This window comes from Bufo gargarizans, chromosome 3 (assembly GCF_014858855.1).
Source record: "Bufo gargarizans isolate SCDJY-AF-19 chromosome 3, ASM1485885v1, whole genome shotgun sequence".
NCBI classification, from domain to species: Eukaryota; Metazoa; Chordata; class Amphibia; order Anura; family Bufonidae; genus Bufo; species Bufo gargarizans.
In genome coordinates this window covers 476,934,871-476,960,661 of record NC_058082.1, presented here as the reverse complement: position 1 = coordinate 476,960,661, position 25,791 = coordinate 476,934,871, and the positions used below count along the sequence as shown (strand labels likewise).

The 25,791-nt window shown below is 44.0% G+C and overlaps 1 protein-coding gene across 7 annotated transcripts in view; it reads right to left on the bottom strand.

Annotated features, from left to right (window-relative positions):
- NCOR1 (nuclear receptor corepressor 1) overlaps window positions 1-25,791 on the bottom strand; it is a 179,773-nt gene that overhangs the window by 97,919 nt on the left and 56,063 nt on the right. For 5 of the 7 annotated variants that reach the window (XM_044283752.1, XM_044283757.1, XM_044283753.1 and 2 more), the window contains exons 4-11: window positions 17,660-17,849; window positions 16,498-16,677; window positions 14,326-14,439; window positions 8,254-8,310; window positions 7,126-7,178; window positions 4,116-4,182; window positions 3,290-3,462; window positions 2,641-2,731 (exon numbers count right to left, since the gene is read on the bottom strand). In XM_044283752.1, coding sequence (XP_044139687.1) covers window positions 2,641-2,731; window positions 3,290-3,462; window positions 4,116-4,182; window positions 7,126-7,178; window positions 8,254-8,310; window positions 14,326-14,439; window positions 16,498-16,677; window positions 17,660-17,849 — 925 coding nt within the window. Of the gene's footprint in view, window positions 1-2,173; window positions 2,318-2,640; window positions 2,732-3,289; window positions 3,463-4,115; window positions 4,183-7,125; window positions 7,179-8,253; window positions 8,311-14,325; window positions 14,440-16,497; window positions 16,678-17,659; window positions 17,850-25,791 lie in introns of those variants that run through there. The other 2 variants (XM_044283756.1, XM_044283758.1) reach the window with 2 other exon arrangements.

Sequence of the window (25,791 nt, the reverse complement as noted above, 5' to 3'; positions counted from 1 at the left end):
CTGTCCCCATTGACTTACATTGTAAGTCTGGGCGGATCCGCACGCCTCCGCACGGCCAGGCGGACACCCGAACGCTGCAAGCAGCGTTCAGCTGTCCGCCTGGCCGTGCGGAGGCGAGCGGAGCGGAGGCTGAACGCCGCCAGACTGATGCAGTCTGAGCGGATCCGCTCCATTCAGACTGCATCAGGGCTGGACGGCTGCGTTCGGGTCCGCTCGTGAGCTCATTCAAACGGAGCTCACGAGCGGACCGACGAACGCTAGTGTGAAAGTAGCCTAACGCGAGCAACACAAGGCACAGCAGCAACTCCTCTGCCAGCCGCACAAACCTTCGTGGTGCACAGAGGTTTCAGTGTCCCCTTGCCTGGGCCAGCTGAACCCCGATCTCTGGGCACAGGAGAGCCAGATTGATGGAGGAGGTGTCGCCACCAACACCGCAGCAGCACCTGGGAACCACGAAGCAACGAAAGGAACAAAGCCCCAGCAAAAAGTTAGGCCTCTTTCACACGAGCGTGACTAATTAGGTCCGGATGCGTTAAGGGTGCGTTAAGGGTGCATTCAGTGAAACTCGCACCATTTTGCAAGCAAGTTCAGTCAGTCTTGTCGGCAACTGCGTTCAGTTGTTTTCCACGCAAGTGCAACGCGTTTTGATGCGTTTTTTACGCGCGTGATAAAAAACTGAAGGTTTACAAACAACATTTCCTAGCAACCATCACTGAAAAACGCATTGCATCCGCACTTGCTTGCGGATGTAATGCGTTCTTCACTGAAGCCCCATTCACTTCTGAGGCCAGGGCTGCGTGAAAAACGCAGAATATAGAACATGCTGCTTTTTTTTATGCAACGCTCATGTACACAGACCCATTGAAATGAATGGGTCAGGATTCAGTGCGGGTGCCATGTGTTCATGTCACGCATTGCACTCGCTCATGTGAAAGGGCCTTAAAGTGAGGGATGAGGTTTGACTTGTTTCAGATAGCAAAGATCCAGAGATTCAGCACACACTACAGAATACCATAGCTTCAGTGCAGGGGGTCGCTGTTCACCTCAGTGAAGGATGTTACCATGCACCACTACAATACGACAGCTACATATCAGCTAAGCTTTTTCCTTATGAGCCATCACAGGGAACCAGATGCCAGCACAACAACACAGCCCCTCTACCCCGTAATCACTTAGATGCTGCGGTTAACAGCAACCACTGCGTCTAAAGAGTTAAATGGCAGGTGCAGGGATTCTCTCTGATCCCAACCTTTGCAAGTGGGTGGCAGATGTAAAAACTTTCCATCACTACACCCCCACCTCGTTATCACTTTCTGGACTATTGTGTATTTAGTTCAGCCTCCGGTCTGCTGCTGATCACACTATCTTGAATTTTAGATTTCACCCAGCTTTCTCTTAAAGGGGTTGTTCAAGTTATTTTTATTGATGACCTATCCTCAGCTGATCAGCTGTTTGAAGAGAATGTGCGTGTCGGGCAAGCGCTGCCTCCTCTTCATTGTTTACAGTGAGCAGGTAAACCATGAAGCGGAGGCCTCGCACCTTCTCTTCAAACAGCTGATTGGCGCTGGGTGTCAAATAGGCTAGGTCATCAAAACCCCTTTACACTGTTCAATAAAGTTCCTTCCCGACAATCGCCTGCTCGTCAGTGAAGGTGATCTCTGTATTTACATGCAGCGATCTCCTCCACAGTATGAGGAGCAATTGTTAGAGAGTGTAAAGGGACCTTTGGTCTATGCTATCTAATGACGCCTGAGCATAGCAGAGCAAGTACAAGTATATAGTCTTCATTATAACTGCATGAGAGAAGCCGCCTATTCATGACCAGTTTGTGCCCCTAACAAGAATGAGACATTTCTATATAAAGAAAAGAAAAAAGAAAAAAGAAAAAAAAGGGAATATCTGCCTTAGTGTCATGTTAAGCCTTCTAGAACTGAGCTATTTGGTATCTTAAAAGCTCTGCTGCAATTATCTGTTCTGAGGCTATCTTCAGGAATTATACAGCATGAATAGAACACTGTATGCATACTGCTTACGGGGTAACTCCTTCACAGTGTTCGGAAATTGGGAAGAAAAATACTCGGATTGCCTCATTTATTAAGATTTCTGATTATAAAGAATCATGGAAACAACACCAGGTCCAACCAAGAACTAAACCTATGCCATATTTACACACATCACTGCTGAGGACAGCGATTGGCTGCAGTGTTCGAGCGACCACAGATGGTACGTCATCATTTCTGTTCTGCCAGGGATGAGCGCAACAGTGCTGAAATTGAGGACTTGCAAAAGGTTAGTAGGCTCCCCCCCCCCCCCTCCCCCGCTTTATTTAAACTCTTTCCTGTCTGCCACTAATTTGTTACTGAGGTTGGACAACCCCTTTAGGATACATCTGGAAGAAGGGCCAAGAAAAAAAGTGAATGAATAACATGAAAAACCATTGAGAACCACCGTTGTTGGCCTGTTGTGGTGCACAAATGCAAATAATAAAGCTGGACAAAAGATCTTCATTAAAAGTAATGTGCTGCAATACTCTGCTGGCATAACAACAGAGGGATTTCAGTGTCCTGCAGCGATGGCACGGTGTGAAGGTTTAGAACTTAGCTTATGTCCTGATGTTATAACATTTAGAAACTAACTCACCTCCTGCTCAGAAAGGCCATCAATGATTTCAGAGATCTCATGTTCGCTTCTAGCAATGGTTGCAGACAGTCCACCTCCCCTCTGACCAACCCTTAAAAAACACAGAATATGGAAGTCAGTAATACTGTACACAGGGAAAGACTAATGATTAGATCTACCCCCTTCATACATGAACAAGTTTAGAATCAGCAGGAACAAGGAGTGTAGCATGCCATGCTCATGGAAGCATGGCTAGTTCGCTAAAAGCAGACCACTTTTCTTGCTTTGGTGATAGGTACTCTAAGTCAATAACTTAAAATAAACCAACATGACTAGTCAATGATGATGGAAAAAAATGGAAGACTGTTGAACAAAAGATATACAAAAAGAAAATGTATCATCAGCTTTGTGCCACTATTTATCTCTAACAAAAAGTTGCAAATTTATTTGCTCTCTGGACTTAAAGATTTTAATTTCAGCATTTCATTTTAAATGCATGAAACACTGATTTTATTACATTTCTCCAAAAAGGTACAACTGATCAATTACAAATAAAAGCAGCTTCCCAAAACAATGATCAACCTATGACTACACATCCCCCAGCAATGTGCTATGCAGCACCGCATCGAATGAAAAAGTCCTCCAAATGGGGAATCGGAAGAGAACTTACCTCTGAAACCTCTCTTGCTGCTCACGCTGTTTGCGGATTTCTGGGAACTGCTTCTCGTAGTACTCTCTGGTTTTGCTCTCCTTAGCTTTCCTTCTTGGGTTATTTTCTATCCGGTCTACTTTTTTTTCCCAGGCCTCCATCAGCTGATCATAACGCTGGCAAATGTTCTGTTCCTGAAGAGAGAAAAGAAACCACATCATGTACTTCAATAAGCGGGATAACCAAGAACCGTGCCACTTCAAGTTATATAAGGGACTGATAAACCGTAATAAAAAGATTCAATATCTACAGAAAAGACACTGAAATCCAGATTAAAAAAAAAAAAGAAAAGAAAGAAACATTTAGATTAGGGCACGGAGCAAACACAGAATAACCTGCAATCTGTGGTATAATCACACCACTGCAATGACTGTGACTAATGGCATAAAAGGGGTTATCCACTCTTCCTGGGCCACTGACATCACTGTACATTGGTCACATGGCCTAGTGGCAGCTCAGCTCCATTCAAGTCAATGGGGCTGAGCTGCAATGCCAAGCACAGCCACTATATGATGTATGGCACCGTCCTTGGAAAGCTGCTGCGAGCTGCTGATCAATGGGGATGCCGGGACTTGGACCCCTGCCATTGTGATAATGATGACCTATCCTAAGAATAAATTATCATTATCTTTTGCAGGATAACCCCCTTTAAAAATGAATGACAGGTTTTTACAGTTTTTTTCTCATATGTAAACTGTGAAGTAGGCCGTGAGTAGCGAGGAACAGTTAATTTGCCTTCTGTCTGGGGGGTGCCCCCATTCATGCACACAGTAGTATCAATACCTACCCTTTGCTTTCTAGCATGGTTTCTTCTCTTGAAAAACAAAATGAGCTTCTTCCTCATCACCTGATTTCTGTAACAAAAACATTTAGAACAATTACAAAAAAAAATAAAAAATAGGCTCACAGAAACCAGACCTCATCGCAGACCTGAAGAAGATAGCGGAGCTCCAGATGCTTCAGACTACAAGGCCACGACTATGCTGCGTCTATATAAACTTAGCGGTGTAGAACTATGGGCACCCTGTTTATCAAAGGGAGCCTCTTATCACTGACTGCCTAGTGAAATAGAATAGTGCTGGGTGCACAGTACCTAACAACGTCAATACACTGGTATTTTTCCAGGGTCCAAAGATCCTCGGTTGCCAACATCTGTCTCATACAGAAATAATTAAATTTACGTAAACATTAATTATCATAACTATGTAGCATTTTGAGTATGTGTGCGCATATGTGTGTCCACATCCACTCACACACGCATCTATTTTATAATTATATAAACCATATAAACATTTATGTACATGCGTAGGTGTCCATGCCTTTACATACATGATATATCGTCGTGATCACACATATATTCACATATCAAATATATATATATATATATATATATATATATATATATATATATATATATATATATACACACATACACATACATACACATACATTTGCAGTACCACACATACATACATACATATACATACACACAAATACAATATGCATCTTCTATTTTTTAAAGAGATTAGTATATACACTTATATCCCATATATTTGTATATAGAAGGATTAGTTATTATATTTTTTATAGTATAGATATAACATGTAAATTATGTTAACATTGGTTTTGAAACTTATCGAATTAGAGAGAGAATCAGTTTGGTATGTTGTTTAGGTAGTGCGGGTTCCATAGAGACCAATATTTTTTTATTTTACTCAAGGATAGTGAATATGATGCATATTTAACTTCCATGTTGTATGCGTGTGAGACCGATGTCCATAATTCTGTGATGGCAGAAATTTCTGGGCTTTTCCATTTTTGTGCTATGAGGCTTCTTGTGGCTAGTATTATATGGGATCCCACTGTTTTAGTATGTCGTGGGATAGATTGATTTCGTAGGACACATAAGGCAAAGTCTGGAGATGGCTGAATATTTGTATGTAGCATTCTGTTTAGCTTTTCAAATACCATTTTCCAAAAGGCCAGAATTTTTGGACATGTCCACCATAGATGTAGATAGGTTCCTGGGGCTCTACAATTCTTCCAGCATAGATCAGATAAGTCCGTTTTTCATATGCGTGGGAAGCACCCAGTGTATACATGGGCCAGCATTGACCTAACAGAGGTCCTTTTAGCCCCTCTGTTCAGGCAGTAGACGTTGGTTCACTTTTTTTCACTTTTTTTGCACTGTATAGAACAGTGCAGTCAACTGTAGGCAGAGGCTGTAAAAAACATGACTTGCAGAATAAGATTTTAGCACAGGAATCTATGGGCAATGTATGTGCTTGTGTGTCTATATGGTGGCATTTGTTGGAGACACAGGTCAAGGGATCTCAGTAGTGTCCAGGAAAGCAGCTCGAAGATGCTAAGGTGCACATAAGCCCGTTTTGCATAAAAATACTTTTTTCTACTAAACACAGCAAAAGATTGCAGGAAAAAAAAAAAAGATATAAAATCAGTAGGGTCTGCCTTAGTAAGCATGATGGCTGGTTTAAAAGGGTTGACCCTTCAGACAGTTGCCCTTCAAAAGGGGTTATCTAAGACCTATAATGCCCCCCAAAATACCCAGGCCCCTCACACAGATTTTACTTGCCTCGCTCCCCAACATCCGCATCACTTATCATCCCGGCACAGTTGCACAGATGGGGCGGGGTAGCCAAGAGCAGGCCATGCTAGGGACAAGCCTCTCTAGCGTCACCAGTTTTGCTAGGGAGGCTTGTTCCCATTGCGGCCTGCTATCGGTTCATCTGCGCAATGGGGAGAAGCAGTGGCGGCCGTGTTGGCATTAGAATTGATGCAGGTGATTGGAGCGAGGTATGTACAATCTGTTTGAGGGGCCCGGGCATTATAGGTCTTGGAAACCAGTTTAATATAGAATCAGATGCTGGTAACCAAGAGGTGATCAAATGAGGTTAAAATCTGCAGGAGAGGTCATTATATGTTGGGCCATGATGACAGGGAGGGAGTGGGCCTCACAGGAGCCGCAGCAGCCAGAGGAGAGAGAGCGGGGTGGGCACACAGGCTCTGACGTTTCGTGTACAGAGCTGGGACCCTCCCTAAGGCAGGAAGAGACATCACTACCGGAGCCTGGTGGATGATGTCAGGGGTCAACATGAGTAAATTACATATGTATTTTTAATAATCTTATAAGCCACCATAACATATATAGATATAACTTGGATAACCCATTTAAAACACTTGCCAGGGTTAGGCTACTTGCACACCTGCGTTAGGTGCGGATCCGTCTGGTATCTGCACAGACTGATCCGCACCTATAATGCAAACGCTTGTATCCGTTCAGAACTGATCCGTTTGCATTACCATGAATAGAAAAAATACTAAATTTTCATGATAATGCAAACGGACCCGTTTTGACTTGCACTGAAAGTCAATGGGAGGCCGATCCGTTTTCTATTGTGTCAGTGAAAACGGATCCGTCCCCATTGACTTACATTGTAAGTTAGGACGGATCAGTTTGGCTCAGTTTCGTCAGACAGACATCAAAACGCGGAATGGAGGCTGAACGGAGGCAAACTGATTCATTCTGAACGGATCCTTATCAGTTTAAAATGCATTGGGGCTAAACTGATCCATTTGGACCACTTGTGAGAGCCCTGAAACGATTCTCATAACGCCAGTGTGAAAGTAGCCTTAGAAGGATCATTATACACAGAGAGGGCATTATACACTCATTACAGCCCACTGTAAAAAGCACCCAGATGGATATTCTTCTTTGCAAAATGACACAGCAATTGTCTCCTTGCACAATCTGAAGGAAATTACCAGGGTATACTTACGTCTTGATGTTCTCATGATAAACCTTTGTGTCTGAAGGCTGGTTATAAAGCGGCTACAAAAAAAACAACAACACCCTATGGTCATAAAAATAAGGTCGCATTTCATCACAGATCTGTAAAGCTCTTAGAGACAGTAAATCATTCAAACAGATGATGGGCAGAGAAAAACATCAATACTTTCCAAGCGGCCAATCTGAATATATCATTACACTTTCTTTTCTCATCTGCCGGCAATGAAAAGCACACAACGCAACAGGACATTGTACCTCAATTTAAAAAACACTATGCAAACACTATGGAACGGTTCTCCACAGCTTGTTAAAGGCAAACCTCAAGTGAAAAGAAAAAATTACTATGCACGCCATAAAGGTTCTGCCAATGTCTAAATTAGTAATCTTTCACCAATCGCCTTTCAAATGGCCAGTGCTAAAGTTTTGTCCTTTTAGAATTTTATGATTTACATAAAAATTATGACTGGAACAAAATTTATAAAATGTACAATTTTAGCAGTGGAACACAGCAAATTGCAGACCTGGTTGAAAGGCATAGTAAATTGCACCTTAGCAGTAAAAGGGCAGATTAGAGAAAACACTGAAAACTGGCCCATATATGGTCTATAAATTGCAGGTGGATTTTCTTTCGCTCTCATTTCTCTCATCTTTAAAGTGCAATTATCTTTTCATTTTTTATTTTTTTTTGCTAATGTGTAGGGAACTTTTTTCTAATAAACTATATTTTGAGAAATCGTACAGTGACAGACTGTAAAGCATGGTGTATTGTGCAATTCTCTCTAGCGAAAAAGAATTACAAAAAAATAATATAAATAAATAAATACGGAAAGCAGGACAAATAAAGTCCAAAGATGAATACTTTGGAGTCTGTCTGCCCCATTCAGGTTGCAGTTTTGGGTATACCCCCAATGAAAATCCTAGCAGGGGGCTATAATGCAGTCTGAACCAAGCCAAGTTTCCTTGTGACAGAATTTCATAGGGATGGACAACCCCTGAAAAATGCCTTTTGGCTACAAGAAAAGGTTCATTGTCACGGATTACTGCCTATTAATCTGGAACCATAAGCAGTACTACAGCGAATGGCAGCACTGATGGTAAAACATCACAAATTACTTACCAGCTCTACTTTTGGGCCTAGACCTTCGAAAATCTTATGCGCTTCCTCTGCTTTTTTCTGCAAGACACAATGGGAGGAATTTATCATCATGAGGGGAATTTTTGAAGTCCGTTTTGCTCCAATTTGTGCCTGGTATTGCAGCTTAGCCCCATTTACTTAAATTGAACTGAGAAGGGCCTAGGCTATGTGACGTCACTTGTCTAGGAAGATCGGATTGACAGGGGTGGCGGGGAATCAGACCCCCGCGATCAGATAGGATAGATCAACAATATTAAATTCTCGGAAAACAAGAAGCCCTCAAACAATAGAGAAGACCTGTCATGAACCTTTGGGATGGCTAGCACCACAAATAAATTCATCTTCAAGAACAGCAATACATTTTTTAAAAGGCGCTCAGACATTATCTAGAAGAGATTAAAACAGCCTGTAAACCTCTGCAATCCAGGCTCTTCTAGAGAGCACTATATTATTGGTAATCTCTGGAGTAGAGTGGAAGCAGTAAATGATGGGCATCGTCTGCAATCTTCATATTTAGAATACTTTCACACCAGCGTTTCTATTTTCCGGTATTAAGATCCGTCATAGGGTCTCAATACCGAAGAAAAACGCTTCCGTTTTGTCCCTATTTTTTGTCAATGGGGACAAAACTTAATGCTCCTAAATGCATTCCGTTCCATTTCATTGCGTTCCCATTCCGGAGAGCAAACCACAGCAAGTTATTGCGGTTTTCTTTCCTTCATGGGATGCAGAGCAAGACGGATCCGTCATGACCCACAATGCAAGTCAATGGGGACGGATCTGTTGAACTCAGACACAATCCGACAATAGAAAACAGATCCGTCCCCCCATTGACTTTCAATGGAGTTCATGACAAATCTGTCTTGGCTATGTTAAAGAGAATACAACCGGATCCGTTCATAAAGGATGCAGATGGTTGTATTATCAGTAACGGAAGAGTTTCTGCTGATCTCCGAGTGCGAAAGTAGCCTTAGAGGGGAATGTAATGTATTACAAGTCTTATGAATCATTTCCATTCTGTAAGTCTTAACACTGTTAATAGCGGTTTGCAGCGGTTAGCATAAAAAAATAACTTTCTGTGGTTTTGTGGGCTGGCTCTGGACTAAATCAGTCTCCTCCGCCCTCTGGCAGCTTACTTTACCTGGAGGAGGAGTCTCTTTAGATATACCACCCTAGTACCGCAGGCGCTTTGCTCCTTCCCTGACAAGCAGGGCTGAAAGTTATTTCTATTGGCTGCCTGCAGTCAACAGAAGATCACTATGCAAAGGCATGGTTGCATTAGGAGTGACTGAGCATGCATGTCCACCAGTATTCAACTTGTTAGGTCAACATGCATATGGCTATGAACATCGGGCAGCGCTATACTATGCAAAATGACAGACTCTTCACTGGATCTTTTCTAACTGCATGTAAATGGTTGACATTGGTTGTTTTTATGAGCTACACAATAAATTATATTTAAAGGGGTTTTTGGTTACTACAAGCAATCACATATCCACTGGATATGGGGTGACTAACTGATGGGTGGGGATCCGACAAATGGGCCCTCCACTGATCCCACAAATGTGCGTCCCCTACTGCCGTCAAATGGATTGACAGATCAGACACACACTGTGCTGCCCTACTGGTTCTCTAAGGAAAATATCACTTTCAAGGGGTTATCTTAAAATGGAAATTGGAGGCATATAGCTAGGCTAGCAATAGAGAATGCACTAGGAAAACACTGTGCATTGTGTCTCCATCAGCTATGCTTACTTTATTTTTAAAAGCAAAAATGAGCTGACAGAAGACAAAACGGCGCAGATGTATGTTAGAGCTGCTGCCATTTTATTCTAGCAGTTGAATCCTCTCCAATGGCATGCTGGTGGATTATTCTAGAAGTATGCCATCCTTCTGCTGAGACAACATCTTTGAAGGGTTATTCCCACCTTGGACATTTATGGCGAACTCACCATCTTGCAGCTGCTGTGGATGATGAAGTGGACACGTGGGCGCAGCTGCCTCAACTGAACTCTATGAGAGCTCGGAAGATAGTCCACCGCGCTTACTTTGGAACACCCAAGCACAGCCACCTCTCCTTTCACAACTGCCGTGAGCCAGAAGGGGGATAAGCCATACCTGACCAAGATGGGACAACTACTTTAAAGGGGTTCTCTGGGTTTTTGATATTAATGACCTATGCTCAGGATAGGTCATCAATATCAGATCGGTGGGGGTCCAAAGACCCCACCAATCAGCTGTAGCAAGGGAAGGTGCGTGCAGTGTGCACATGCTGCCTCCTTTCTCTCTTACCGCTCGCTGCTACTATGTCTATGGCAAAGCGGCAGCGAGCAGGAAGAGAGGCGGCATGTGAACACTGCGCGCACCTTTCCTTCCTACAGCTGATCGGTAGGGGTGCTCGGTGTCAGACCCCCGCCAATCCTAAGGATAGGTCATCAATAGTAAAAGCCTTGAAAACCCCTTTAATTAGTGCTTAGCTACAAAATAGCATGAAATTGCATGCAATAATCTTATAAAGGGTACTCCCATCACTAGGATATGCCATCATTTTAAAGTGTCACCTGGTGTTCAAAAACTTTTGACATGTCAGAGACATATCAAAGGTTTTAATCGGTGCGGGGGCTGAATAACTAGAAGGAGGAGAGGGAAGCATTAACATATCGCATGCTATCACACTGCAGAAAGCGGGCTCAATAAAAGTCAATGGGCCCCGTCTTAATACAGTGCTCTGCAGTGAGGAGAGGGCGCAATATGTGAGCGCTTCTAAAGCCTCATGCAGACGTCCGTGGAACATTGTCCGTGAAATACCGGACTGGCATTCCAGGAGCGCAAAGCGTCATAGCAACCAATGACCCGGGCGCTCCTGCAATGCCAGTCCGGTATCTCACGGACGGTGTTCCACGGACGTCTGCATAAGGCTTTACTACTGTTGTATTGACAGGTGGGGTTCTCAGCACTCAGACACCCAGCAATAAATTTTTGATGTCTCTATGGCATATCAAAAGTCTTATGAAAACTCAGTAACCCTTTAAATGGGGTTTCCAAGACTTTATAACCGATGAACGATCCCCTGGATTACAGTTGTCATGATACCAAATTTTTCATTCAGTTTCAATACCATAAAAAAGTATTGAGATACTCGATACCATGTGAAAAAATAAACCAAAAAAGCCACATGCATTACGCATTTTAAAAAATGGCGAATCCCGCGATTTTTTGATATTTTTTCTGTTCCAGCGTTCACCGCATAGATTCTTTTTATATTTTAATAGTTTGGACTTTTCTGACATGGCGATATGTAATATGTTTATTTATTGTTTATACATTTTTTATGTGAAATTGGGAAAGGGGGCGATCCATACTTAATTTTTTATTTTTATTTTTATAACCATTTCCCCCCTAGGGGCTATAACCTGGGATCTTTTCATCCCTTGTCCTATTCACCCTGATAGATCTCTATTAGGGTGAATAGGACTTCACACTGTGCCTGCTGCTCTGTGCACACAGCATCAGGGATGTTACCATGGCAGCCAGGGCTTCAGTAGCATCCAGGTTGCCATGGTAACTGATCGGAGCCCCAGGCTTACACTGCTGGGGTTAACTGCCGCTGATCGCAGCTCCCTGTCAGGGGCAGGGTGCCGGCAATGCGATTCTGCTGCCGGCACCCGCCTCCTGTATTATGTGTTTAAAGTCTGGACCCAAATAAAGTAGTCTGAGTATTAGGCTACACAGAGATGTCCCAGGACTTAACATTATTCCTGGGCGCCGCTCCGTTCGCCCGCAGTGCCCCATTACTGTCTCCTCTCCTGCTCCATATGCTAATTACCATCAGTGCAATGGGGAGGACACAGCAGCTTCTCTAGTGGGCGTTCCTTCTTCCTGGCTGTAGCGCTATCCAATCGCAGCGCAGGGAGAAGGAACGCCCAATAGAGAAGCTGATGTCTCCTCCCCATTGCTCCAATAGTAATTGGCATATGGAGCAGGAGAGGAGACAGAAATGGGGCACAGTGGGCGAACGGAGCGGCGCCCAGGACTAATAGTAAGTGCTGGGACATCTTTGGGCGCCGCTCTGTGTGGGAATAGTCCTATCATTGGTGGCGCAGTGCGCCTGCCCCTCCCTCCCCATTGGTGGCAGCAGCAGCAGGACAGGGGTTTGGAAGAGACTGCTTCCTTCTCCCCTGTGCTGCTGAGGGAACATGAGCACGCCGACAGCAGTGCGCTCATGTTCAGAGATACTAGACTGCGCAGCCCAGTATCGAAAAAAAATAAAATAGATGGAAATCCCGGTATCGTATCAATACCGGGACAAAAGTATTGATTGGGTATCGAAATTTCGATACCCGCAACAACCCTACTCTGGATAGGTGATCAGTATCTGATTGGTGGGGGTCTGACACCTGGGACCCCTGCCAATCAGCTGTTTGAGAAAGCACCGGAGCTCACAGTAACGCCATGGCCTTCTCTCTGCAAACCAAGCATAGCGCCGTATACCATATAGCAGCTGTGCTTGGTATTGTGCTCGGCTCCATTCACTTCTATGGGGCTGAACTGCGTCTAGGTCACGTGACTGAATGCGCCCATTTTCAGCTGCTGGATCAGTGGCAGACTTTAGTCGTGTGAACATAGCCGAATGGTGCCGACTGCAGTTCCATGCACAAAAAGGTGGCTGGGTGACTGTGCTTGGAAAGACTTTGACGGGGCTGCTGAGTGACTGTGGTCCCCTTTATTCTGGGGATCCGTAAGGGCACCAGAAGTCAGGCCCTGACCGATCATTTCCTAGCAATATGCCACCACTTTATGAGATGGGAATACACTTGTCATGTAAATAAGCTAAACAGCATCTTCATTTTGGTCAAAGAAAAGGTTGGAAACTACACACACATAAAACGCACTCTAAAAAGCGACAATCACAACTTCACGTGTACTACAATCAAACTGTGAAATCATGGAGAAAAGAAAAAGTAGTAGCTATCAACACTACCATCAGGGCTAATGCAGACACACTTTAGTATATGTTTGGAGGGGCTGTGCCATCACAACTTATCCCTTCTCCACAGGCTAACGGATAAGTATCTGATCCGCAGAGGCTCGATGGGACAGCAAGATATCGCAGAGTACAGGCACTCCACTATCTCCGGCAGCCCCATTAATGTCCGCTGCTGTAATCAGACAGGCAGCACGGGGCCTCGTTCTCTGTCCTGCAGATAGGGTATACATTGTTGTAACATTCCTATCTCTTTAAGGCCACAGTTCCGACTGAAGCTAGCATAACAAGCATACTGTATATGATGCTGTAGACCAGCAGTCGGGCCTGGAACTGAAGCCTTCACACAGTTGTTAAAAAGTGGACACATCCGAGCGTCTGAATTAGCCCTAATACTAATAAATGAAGCACATGAAATAAACTACTACCAGTGCTGAGAAGCCGGATCATTACCACTTAATCATGGGCATGCTCGTTTTGGCACAGATACAGGTAGGTCTCTACTCTAATTTGCTCTAATTATAGCCCTACTTATAGTCCTAATTATAGCCCCAATTGCATATTTACCCCCTTCCCTTGTGAATAAGGCTAGTTTCACATCCGCATTATGAAATCCAGCCTGTCGGATTTCTCCATATCCGGCATAGTCAGATGGTGCAGTTCACCACCAGCCCCTACTGACTATAATAGGATCCGGACGGTTTCCAGCATGAGTGCCAGGTTCTGGACAAAAAACTGTTGCATGCTGGATCTCATTGTAGTCAACGGGGATCCAGGTGCACAAACCGATCCAGCTTTGCTGAATATGGTGATCTTGGCAGGTTGTTCCTCTGCCAGATTTAAAAAGGCAGATGTGCAGTAGCCTTTAAATATCATGGCTCGTGAGTCAAGGTAATGCAAAACTTCAAAAAATAAAAGTAGATGCACAGCAAAAAAAAAAAAAAAAAAAGAAGTGCAATGTACAAGCCAGGGTGGCTTAGCGAACCCAGCATGGCTATAAAAGGCCAAAAAGCAGTAAACAAAACATGCAAGACTACAGTAGTACACCACAGAAGAGAATGGCAACTTACCCGGTTCTCATCATAAATGATTTGGACTATGCTGCGATGCTTCTGTTCCACAGGTGGAGGGGAGACGGGCTTCGCAGGCTCTGGAGGTTTGGCTGCTTCTTCTTCAAGCTGTTGCTAAGTTACACAAAGAGGGGGGAAAAAAATCTCCATCATACAGCACCGAACTCCAATCAGCGACTAGTCCAATCGTGAAGCAACAGTTTATTTGCATTCCTGGATTTTGGTGTAAGAGTTGCAGAGTATTAACAAAGAGAGGGGGGTAAGTGCACACGTATCTAAGTGGTAACAAATATACATCTATCACATATGTATGTTTCTTCAGATCAGTTATTCTGAAGATCTGGAAGAAGCCTACAATAATGTGCAGTTGGGCTTGGCCAGGTGGTCAGGTTATTACTATGGAGAATGTAGTCCATACTATGGCTGGGCGAGGGGTCAAATGAATTCAACTAATTTGCCATTTCGGTAGAGAACCACTCAAACTGTCAGACTCGTGGTATAACTACCGATCCTGCCTGTTTAACCCCCTAGATGCTGCAGTCAATAGCAACCACAGCGTCTGGGCAGTTAGAGTAAGGGATAGATAGCCTGTCAGTCTTAGGCTACATGCACAGGACCGTTGCGCGTTTTGCGGTCCGCAAATTGCAGATCCACAAAACATGTATAGCATCCGCGTGCGTTTCACAATTTGAGGAACAGCACAGACAGGACTCAAGAAATGAAAAATTTTATAAAAACAGAATCCACATTTTTAAAACAAAATATGAAAAACGTATATGGTATCGCTGCATTTGCCACAACCTATTTCATAAAGACAACATGCTACTTAAAGGGAACCTGTCATGTGGATATTTGATTATAATCTAACTAATTATATACAATCATTAACTACTAAAAAGTACCTTAGATGTATTCACTTAGGCTACTTTCACACTTTCGTTCAGAGCGGATCCGCCCAGACGGATCCGCTCATATAATGCAGACGATGGGATCCGTTCAGAACGGATCCGTCTGCATTATATTGTAGAAAAAATTCTAAGTGTGAAAGTAGCTTCAGGTGTGCGCCTGCTGAGCGGAGCGGAGGCCAATCGCTGCCAGACTGATGCATTCTGAGCGGATCCGCATCCACTCAGAATGCATTAGGGCTGGACGGATGCGTTCGGGGCCGCTTGTGAGAGCCTTCAAACGGAACTCACAAGCGGAGCCCCGAACGCAAGTCTGAAAGTAGCCTTACTGGTGTGACAGATGTTTACCTCATAATATACATACAAAGATGCCGCATGCTAATGAGCTGATTTGAGTCCAGCGTGATGTCATTGAGTCCAGCGTTTATTTAATTAACAGCTATAGCCACTCCCCTGACCACCTGCTGCTGAATAATATGGAAAATAACTGTCATTCAGCAGCCGGTGGGTGGGGAGTCAGGAGCTCATGAATATTCAGGACTTATTATCAGCTGGAGCTTTTCAATACAAGATGTTGGCAGATTGACTGGGTCAATTAAAGAAAGTCACTTATTTATGTTGCCCTTAGTTAGGACACCATAAAACTGGTTACAGGTTCCCTCTAAATTACCCAATGAGCAATGTGTTAAAAAAAAAAAAAAAATCGTAAATTGCTTAGTTTCACAAATGAAATGCTGCAGAAAACCGGTGAAAGAAAGTGCTGATGTGAGAAACAGGAAAATGGGGCAAAATTGGCATTGGGGGTACCCTGGGCAGATATATTCAACGGGACGGCGCAGGCACGAGATTTCCATGGCAGACAGGGCCGGCAAGAGGAGACCAGCGCTGCTTGGCCCTGTCAATCAAGTGTAGCAGGGCGTGGCCAGAGGTGGGAGAACGGAGCCTCTAGGAGCAGGAGCAATGCTTACCCCCCCCCCCCCCCCCCCCGCTCCTAGAGGCTCATTTGCATATTATAAAAGTTATTTTTTTCTCAATAACGGCGGCAGGCAGTGAGATGGCACTAATATAGTTATGTTCAGCTGACATTAGTACATCGCTAATGTCAGCCAGCTTAATAATCATTTTCCTGCTGACAGATACCTTTTAATACCCGTATAATGGTTATAGGAGGGGGAAAAAAAATAGTCCAATGAGCTGACAGAAGTGATCCGATCAGCCTCTGTCAGAAGGGATTAAAGCAGGGAGAAAATATTGATTAAATCTATACCTGTTTTTTCTTTAGTTTCAGAATTTGCTGTTCAACTTTAGCAATTTCTCTGTCGACCCTGTCCATACTTTGAATCAATTCTTCTTTAGAAAGTTTGGAGGGAGATGCGTCCTGGTCATCATTAGGCTGGCCCGAGAGGGGGGGCGAGGGTGCCTCATGTTTGACGGACAGTCCCTGTTCCTTTAAAACACAAACATTTCTTACAGCAAGTACTAAGGAATAGAAGGGATACAACACTGCTATTACATGCAAAGATAAAGCCACATACAAAGTAAATAGCATAATAGTAAATGCAAGCCTTTCATGCCATAGGGCACTATGTTTACTACAGCAATGGCACTGCAGTCATTACCATGATCACAGACAATGGGGAAATATCGCAGCTGCCCTCCAGTCGAAAAGAGCAGAGCGCTGGCTTGGCTATTTCTGTCAAGCCCAAAGTGAATGGAAGCAGTCGATGGTCATGCGCGGTGCGCTCCCATTCTCTTCTATTGAGAGCGTGCTTAGTTGTGGCCGGACCGGAGTCCTCCAGCCACCACCTTGCGGGACTCCGTTCCCTATATAGGTGCAGGTCTTAGCGATATGCCTTCATTGTTTGTGATGAGACAACATCTTTAAATAACATTAGGAAAGCAAAAAGACAGGAGGAAAAAAATTTAAGGAGACAAAAAATGCTGCCTTCGGGTGATTTTTTTTTTATATTATTGCATTTTACTCATTTTGGACAAAAATCATTCTTTTCAATTGGTCTTTATTACAAACTTTTTAGCAGTTTTCTCTGTACAGCTGTCAGCTTTTATGTATTTGCAGTGGAGCAGATCTCTGCTTACATGGAGTCCTGTCAGACTTACCTCTGAACTCATGACAGCTCATAAACACTTATTTTATAAGAATTGAGCTAAAATGAGTGTTTATGAGCTGTGATGAGTTCAGAGGTAAGGGCTACACATGAGCCAACACTGCTGCTGACAGACAGGGCTCAGTGTAAACTTTATTCCAGACTGTAATAAAGACCAATTGAAAGTGAGTAGAATGCAATAAAAAAAAAAATTGCCGCCAAAAGGTGTCTATAGCCTTTAAACCTACATATTGTTTGCTGCCCAGGACACCTCGTCACACCAGTCTCCTCCATAGCACGCACCGGGGACAAGCTGGTACCTACCTTTTTCAGATCCCCTTGTGCTCGCAGTCCCTCCTGGATGGTTGATACAAGAGGTACAACAGAAGCAGCAGCAACTCTGTAGTGTGAGTCTACCTGTTCTAGCCGAGGTCTCTTTGATTCCAGCCCCTCATGCTCGCTCTGCCCAGTGGAGTGGTACTGCTGTTCATACCCTGATCGCCTGTCCTGAGGTCTGCAAAAAGATTTAACCATAACAATTTGGTGCACTCACTGCACTCAGCTTTTCATAGCATCTTTATTAAAGAATAAATACAGGTATGCCATTAACTGGGTAATAATAGTCAGATAGACCCCCTTATACTAGGTAAGGCCGCCCCCCCAAACCCCGGCCCCGTCCCCAGCTGAGGAAACTCCACACAACCTTACATTTCTCCAGCAGTGGAGAAATGGTATTACATGGCATCAATTCAAGAGACATAATAAAACGGTCACACAATTTTTCAGAGGGGCGCCATCTATGACTTTTAAATGCTTTAACAGGTATATAACAAACAGGTGTGCAACCCGCAGGCTCCATGAAAAAAATCTAAACTGTTTGAGGCAGCAAAACCAATGAATACGTATGAGGAAGGTCACCACAGAATTAAAGCTACCCCTCCAATTCACATTTACTGGGCAATGAAAAAAACACTTGGGGTACGTTCACAGAACAGATTCTTGGCACAGGTTTCAGTGCAGATTTGGAGCCAAAAACCGCTGCGACTCATCGCTGAAACCACCTTCCATCGTTTTCACAGATTGACACATGCTTTCAGAATAAATCCAACTAAGGCTACTTTCACACTTGCGGCAGTGTGATCCGGCGGGCAGTTCCGTCGTCGGAACTGCCAGCCGGATCCGCCAATTTGGATGTGACTGAAAGAATTTATGAGACGGATCCGGATCACAAATGCATTGCAAGAACGGATCCGTTTTTCCGCTTGTCATGCGGACAGACGGATCCACCTTGAAATTTTTTTCACATTTATAACGGCATTCAGGCAAGTCTTCAGTATTTTTCGCCGGAGATAAAACCGTAGCATGCTACGGTTTTCTCTTTTGCCTGATTAGTCAAAACAATTGAACTGAAGACATCCTGAACGGACTGCTCTCCATTCAGAATGCATGGGGATAAAACTGATCAGTTCTTTTCCAGTATAGAGCCCCTGTGACGGAACTCTATGCCGGAAAAGAAAAACGCTAGTGTGAAAGTACCCTTAGGGTACTTACACAATAGCGTTTTCCTTTTCCGGCACCGAATTCCGTCAAAAGGGCTCAATGCCGGAAAAGAACTGATCAGGCATATCCCCCATGCATTCTGAATGGAGAGCAATCCGTTCAGGATGCATAAGGATGTCTTCCGTTTAGTCATTTTGACTGATCCGGCATTTTTTTTCCATAGGAATGTATTACTGCCGGAACCAGCATTTAAAATACCAGAATGCCGGATCCTTCTTTCCAGTCTGCGCATGCAGATTTCAACCCCAGCATGATGTACCTGTGATGGGAGTACCCCTTTAACCTCCTAACAGTCACAATAAAAGTGGAAAATCTCTCCCAAAAAATTCGCTTTTATTGTAGATTTTTAATATGTGTCTGAAGTAAAGTTTGTTGGTGTACAACTTAGGGGACACAACTGCATTTTTAATCCCTTAGCAAGTAATAACCTTTTAATTTTTTTCTTTTATTTTGCATTAGTGGAAGACTTTTTAGAAACCATTTTCGGATATATATACACACCTATATATATTAAATAAATTTTATTATTTTTAGGCGTAAAGATAAAAACAGCAATTTTAACATTATTTTGAGAAATTTATTTACTGTGTGGTATAAATACCATAACTTTATTATTATGAGGGATAATGTCAAATTTCTATACTTTTTTATTTTTTTATTTCCCTTTTCTGTCCTGCAGGGGGGGGGGGGCTTGCTTTAGCTGCTCATATCTATGGATAGCTTTCAAATAATAGCAGAACAGCAGCACTATCTTAAAGAGGACCTTTCACGGGTCCAAAGAATATGAACTAAGTAGCAGGCTGCATAGAGCGGCGCCCAGGGATCTGAGTGCATGTACTATTATTCCTGGGCGCTGCTCTGTTCGCCCACTGTGGCCCCCGGTATTTTTAACATTCAGAGCAAGGAGGAGGAGACGCGAGTGTCTCTTCTTCTCCCTGACAGCAGCGCTGTCCAATCGCAGCGCAGAGCTCAGAGCCAGGAAGAAAAAAAAAAAAACATCCCTGGCTCTGAGCTGCGATTGGACAGCGCTGCTGTCAGAGAGGAGAGACGCTGGCGTCTCCTCCTCCGTGCTCTGAATGTTGAAAATACCGGGGGCCACAGCGGGCGAACAGAGCAGCACCCAGGAATAATAGTAAGTGCACTCAGATCCCTGGGCGACGCTCTATGTAGCCTGCTACTTAGTTCATATTCTTTGGACCCATGAAAGGTCCTCATAAGTACAGGAGAAGAGATCAGTGTTAGAAATCGGGATGCAGCTGAAGAAAAAGCAGGTTTTACGTTGTTTATTTCAGACTTTATTTCTAACAGTGCTATCTCCTGCTTATGTTGTGCTAATGCTTTCATTTTGGTCTTGTATGAAAACCAGGAATGGCAAACAAGACCAGTCCCATGTTCTCGAGCTGCTACCAACCAGGAGGTATGAGCAGCTAAAGCAGGCCCTCCCTTTTCCCATTATGTCTGGGCAGTTAAGTGCTGTTCCCATAGCCCTAGCTCAGCTTGGGCAAAACAGGTGGTTAAAAAAATGCAAAGCCGCATTACAATTACTCTGGGTGCTTGTCACCACAATGATACAGCCCACCAAGCAGATGATACATGAGACCTTTAGCAAATGTTCTTCCCCCAAACAAAAATGACCACTCAAATCACAGAATGAATGTACATTTTTCAAACCAGCACCTGGATCTGAATACCTTGTAATTGAATATAACTAAAAATGTAGTATAGCCAGTAAGCTATTCAATAAAATGTATCTGTATAGTGCCATCTGCTGTTTGATCTTTTCCTTATTTTTTGTCCGTCTCACTGAGCTGGTCAAACGTGCTCAGTTTAAATCTTTAAACCGGCCATATGTTCTGTTAGAAGCCGTTAGGCCTCTTTCACACGGGCGTCAGTTTTTTTGCCCGGATAAGAGCCGGGTGCGTTGCGGGAAAATGCGCAATTTTTTCTGCGCGAGTGCAAAACATTGTCATGTGTTGCACTCGCGTGAGAAAAATCGCGCATGTATGGTACCCAAACCTGAACTTCTTCATAGAAGTTCGGGCTTGGGATTGATGTTCTGAAGATTGTATTATTTTCCCTTATAACATGGTTAAAAGGGAAAATAATAGAATTCTGAATACAGAATGCATAGTAAACCAGCGCTAGAGGGGTTAAAAAAAATAAAATAAAAATTAACTCACCTTAGTCCACTTGATCACGAAGGCCGGCATCTCCTTGTGTCTCCTCTGCGCTGAAGTTGAACAGGACCTGGGGTGAGCTTCTCCATTAAATATCGGTTAAGGACCTTCGATGACGTCACTCTGGTCATCACATGGTCTTTTACCATGGTGAATCACCATGGTAAAAGATCATGTGACGTACCATGTGATGACCGGAGTGACGTCATCGAAGGTCCTTAACCGATATTTAATGGAGAAGCTCACCCCAGGTCCTGTTCAACTTCAGCGCAGAGGAGACACAAGGAGATGCCGGCCTTCGTGATCAAGTGGACTAAGGCGAGTTAAATTATTTTTTATTTTTTTTAACCCCTCTAGCGCTGGTTTACTATGCATTCTGTATTCAGAATGCTATTATTTTCCCTTATAACCATGTTATAAGGGAAAATAATAATGATCGGGTCTCCATCCCGATCGTCTAGCAACCGTGCGTGCAAATCGCACGGCATCCGTACTTGCTTGCGGATGCCACCCGATTTTCACACACCCCATTCACTTCTATGGGGCCTGTGTCACGTCAAAATCGGACAATATAGAGCATGCTGCGATTTCAACTGAACGCACAAGTGATGCGTTAAAAACATCGCTCATGTGCACAGCCCCATAGAAATGAATGGGTCAGGATTTAGTGCGGGTGCCATACGTTCGCCGCACGGATCGCACCCGCACGGAAAACTCGCCCGTGTGAAAGGGGCCTTACAGGGAGAGAGCTGCAGCAGAAAGGACAAGCCCCCCTGAGCTGCTAGACTGAACATAATCTAGAAGACAATAGGAGCAATGTATGTGGAGATCTCTGGATCCATGCGAGGTACAAGGCTGGTTCTAGCTTTGATAGAAAAATTGTTATGTACTATATGTCTGATTTTAATTTTTTACATTAGTCAAGGCCCTTTAAAGGAGTTCTGCAGTTCTTTTAAACTGATGACCTATCCTCTGGATAGATCATCAGCATCTGATCGGCCAGGAGCGCCGCAGCCTTTTCTCAGTTTCCCTCAGGCCCAGTGACATCAAGGCTAGTATCACTGGCCTGGGTGGGGCTAGGCTCTGTTCACTTAAGTAGAGCTTAGCCGCGCTCAGGCCAGCGATACTAGCCGTGATGTCACTGGGCCTGAGGGAAACCAATGCGGTAAACAGCGAGAATGCCACGGCTCTACTGCCTTCTCAAACAGCTGATCGGCAGGGGTCCTGGGTGTTGGACCCCAGCCGATCAGATGCTGAGGATAGAGCATCCGTTTAAAAGAACTGTAGAACCCCTTTAAGTTTTTTTTTTTTACTTCTCCAGAGTTAAATAAAACTAACGACGACATTGTGCCCCCCTGTATGACATCCAAACAGGTTCACGGGGCATATAGATAACCCCATCAAGAGGCGAACAGGTTAGCATGTCCTCGTTTAGCTTCATATTAATAGTTGCAGCATTAATAAGTATGTATAGCGTTATTATTTTTTCACTCTGTGATAAGTTCCAGGTTTTTCATTTATCAAGCACGATAATTTCAAAACTAATATTTATTCACGATGTGGCTAAGAAGCAATTTGCATTACTACGTTCTGGGGGAGCACATTTCTGCTCGGCTTCAGGCTCGGCGGTTGGCGGTCTATTTTATAAGGAAACCAGATTTGTCGAGCAAGCAATCCGTCAGACTTGGAGAACATTCCTGTGTGGTTTGAAGGCGCACATTTCCAGCTGAAGAATTCCTGCTGCCTTTAAGCAATGTGACTTTAGATAAATAAAATACCCACCTTAGCAGGTAACAGATCCTTTGGAGGGAGTCCGTCTCATAAATGAAGGCACAGCTGAAACCACATACCCTACGACTGCACAAAGTGACAATTGTCCTCAGCACTACACCACGTTTCCCCTACATCTTTTCATGACATCTGAGTCAGCAGTGAGGGCCACATGGATGAAGGACGGGGTGCTGCTGATATCAAGGGAGGGCTATCTTTTTGGCAAAATAAAAGCAGAGCCATTTGCCAACTTAAACAGCGCTGTACATCCCGACACCTACAGTTTAGAACAGGGCAATATCATTTTGAGACACACTGGGAGTAGTCGCCAACAGATGCCACTATGCAGGCATACAGTGCCATACGTCACCTTTGGGCATGAAAGTATGGGGGAGATTTATCAAACTGGTGTAAAGTAGAACTGGCTTAGTTGCCCATAGCAACCAGATTCCAAACCAAATGAAAGGCGGAATCTGATTGGTTGCTACGAGCAACTAAGCCATATCTACGTTACTCCAGTTTGCTAAATCTAAAAGTACATTGCAAGTGCAATGTGAAGGCACTGTACAATGCAAAATACCAGCGATGAACATATATTGCCGAGTAGGAAAATCAAATTCTAAGTATAGAGCTCAGCATAAGGCCTCATTAACACACCCGTATCCGTTTTGCAGTCCGTGAGACATGGATCTGCAAAACATTTATCCCGGCCATGTGCATGCCGCTATTTATTTTTAAACTCGCAACACGGACAAGAATAGGACATGTTCTATCTTTTTTCAAGGCTGCGGAACGCAAATATGGATGTGAACAGCACAACTTTTGCAGCCCTATTGAAATAAAAGGGTCCGCAGATGCAGACCAAAACTACGGTCGTATGCATAAGCCCTAAAATCATGTTAAGCATTTAGCTCTCCAGCCCTCTGTTAAAGGGGTTATCCAACCCCTACAATGACCACCAAAATGCCCGGGCCCCTCATGCTGGTGATGCTTACCCCACTCCCTGGCACCCACATTGCTTCCGATACCTGGACGGCCACCGCTACATCTCCCAATTACAGCAGATCAACACAAATGACGGGAAGTGGGAAGGGGATTATTGTCAGCCAATAGCAGGCTGCGACGATGACGAGCATCCCTAGCATCCGGCAACAGGGACGCGGGTGGCAGGGAGCAGAGTAAGTATTAGGCTACTTTCACATTAGCGGTTTCAATTATGCTATGGAGATCCGTCAAAGGATCTCAATAGCGGAAGAAAACGCTTCATTGCCAATGGGGACAAAACTGAACTGAACGTAATGCACCAAAATGCATTCCGTTCATTTTGGTTGCATCACCATCGCGGACAGAAAAACGCTGCAAACAGTGTTTTTCTGTCCGCTATGTGGTGCGGAGCAAGACTGATCCGTCCTGACACACAATGTAAGTCAATGGGGATGGACCCGTTTTCTCTGACACAACCTGGCACAATAGAATGGTGTTCAAGACGGGTCAGTCATGGCTATAGAAGACCTAATACAACCGGATCCGTTCATAACGGATGCATGCAATATTATTGTAACGGAAGCGTTTTTGCAGATCCATGACGGATCCGTAAAAAACGCTAATGTGAAAGTAGCCTAATCTTTATGAGGGGCCCGGGCATTTTAGGGGTTGGATAACCCCTTTGATACTATTCTCTGCACTAGCATCCTCAAGGATTACATCAGGACTGCTGCTCTACACTTCTTTGGGCATGGAAGTGGCTTCATGAGGTTTCCTGATGACGCACAAAACCAAGTGTATAATTGGCCATACTTATCCAATAGCTGTTGGTCGAACAATTGCATAACTGCGGTACGCATCCACGTCTGGTTCAGCTAAGCATTTATGTGATGTCAATGGGGAAAGAGCCGCTGACAAACACTTCTGGAGGTGGATTATCTCCTAGCACAGGGATGTCCAGGCTGCCTACAACAGGGCATGGTGGGAGTTGTAGTTTTACAACAGCAGGGGGCCACAGGTTGGCCATCCCCGTTCTAGGAGAACAAAAGGATCAGAAAAATATTCAGTATACACAATCCTTCTCTCCCCCCAACACGACAATCTACGGGGGAGATTTGGGAGCTCTCCATACACAGTAGACTGTCCGCCAAACCTGCCATTCTCGGTGGGTTCTGTGGACAATACGCTAATATGTATGGGTGCCTTAAAGGGGTAGTGTCAAACTATTTGTATTTTTATTAATGGCTGAAGCGCTCATTTCTCTTTGGATTTTTTTAAATTGACCTTATTTGCCTTTTTCTCCTATACCCCATGTGTGAAAACCACTTCCTGGTTTACCGTGTGTCTGCTGTCCCATCATGCCTTAGGGCAATGAGATGTGTCCTGACATCAGCCGATCATGTGACACTAACCCCACCCCTTCTTCTTACCAATGAGGCTTCCCATGTCCCACAGGACAAGGCTCCAATGCAGGACGAAACCTACAGCAACTGAAAAGCAAAACCGATTTGCTACGGGGCACAACGGTAGATCAATAACTTTAGAATGAGGAAGATTTCATGAACGGTGGTATTTGGGAAAAGTGATATAACAGCGATATCTGTTATACTAGTGGCACAACTCCTTTAAGACTTATATTCCAGATTCTCTGGATCTACTTTAACCATTTGGATCATTAGGGTATTTGTTAGGTTGATTGCTGAACACGACTGTTCACTTGTATCATTCCTTTCTCTGATTAAACTTGTCCCAGACTTTTTATAAAGCCAGTTTCACATGGGCATATTATAGGTGCAGGTATGCACCCATATTACAGGCAACTGACCCAGCCGGACCGCAGGTCTACTGACCCTAAAGCAGAGCATTATATGCCTCTATGATGCCGACGACCAATCCCCTAAGCTACTGTCAGGATCTAGCTGGCATCGTAGCAGGAGTGGCGGGGGATCGATAAAGAGCATTACT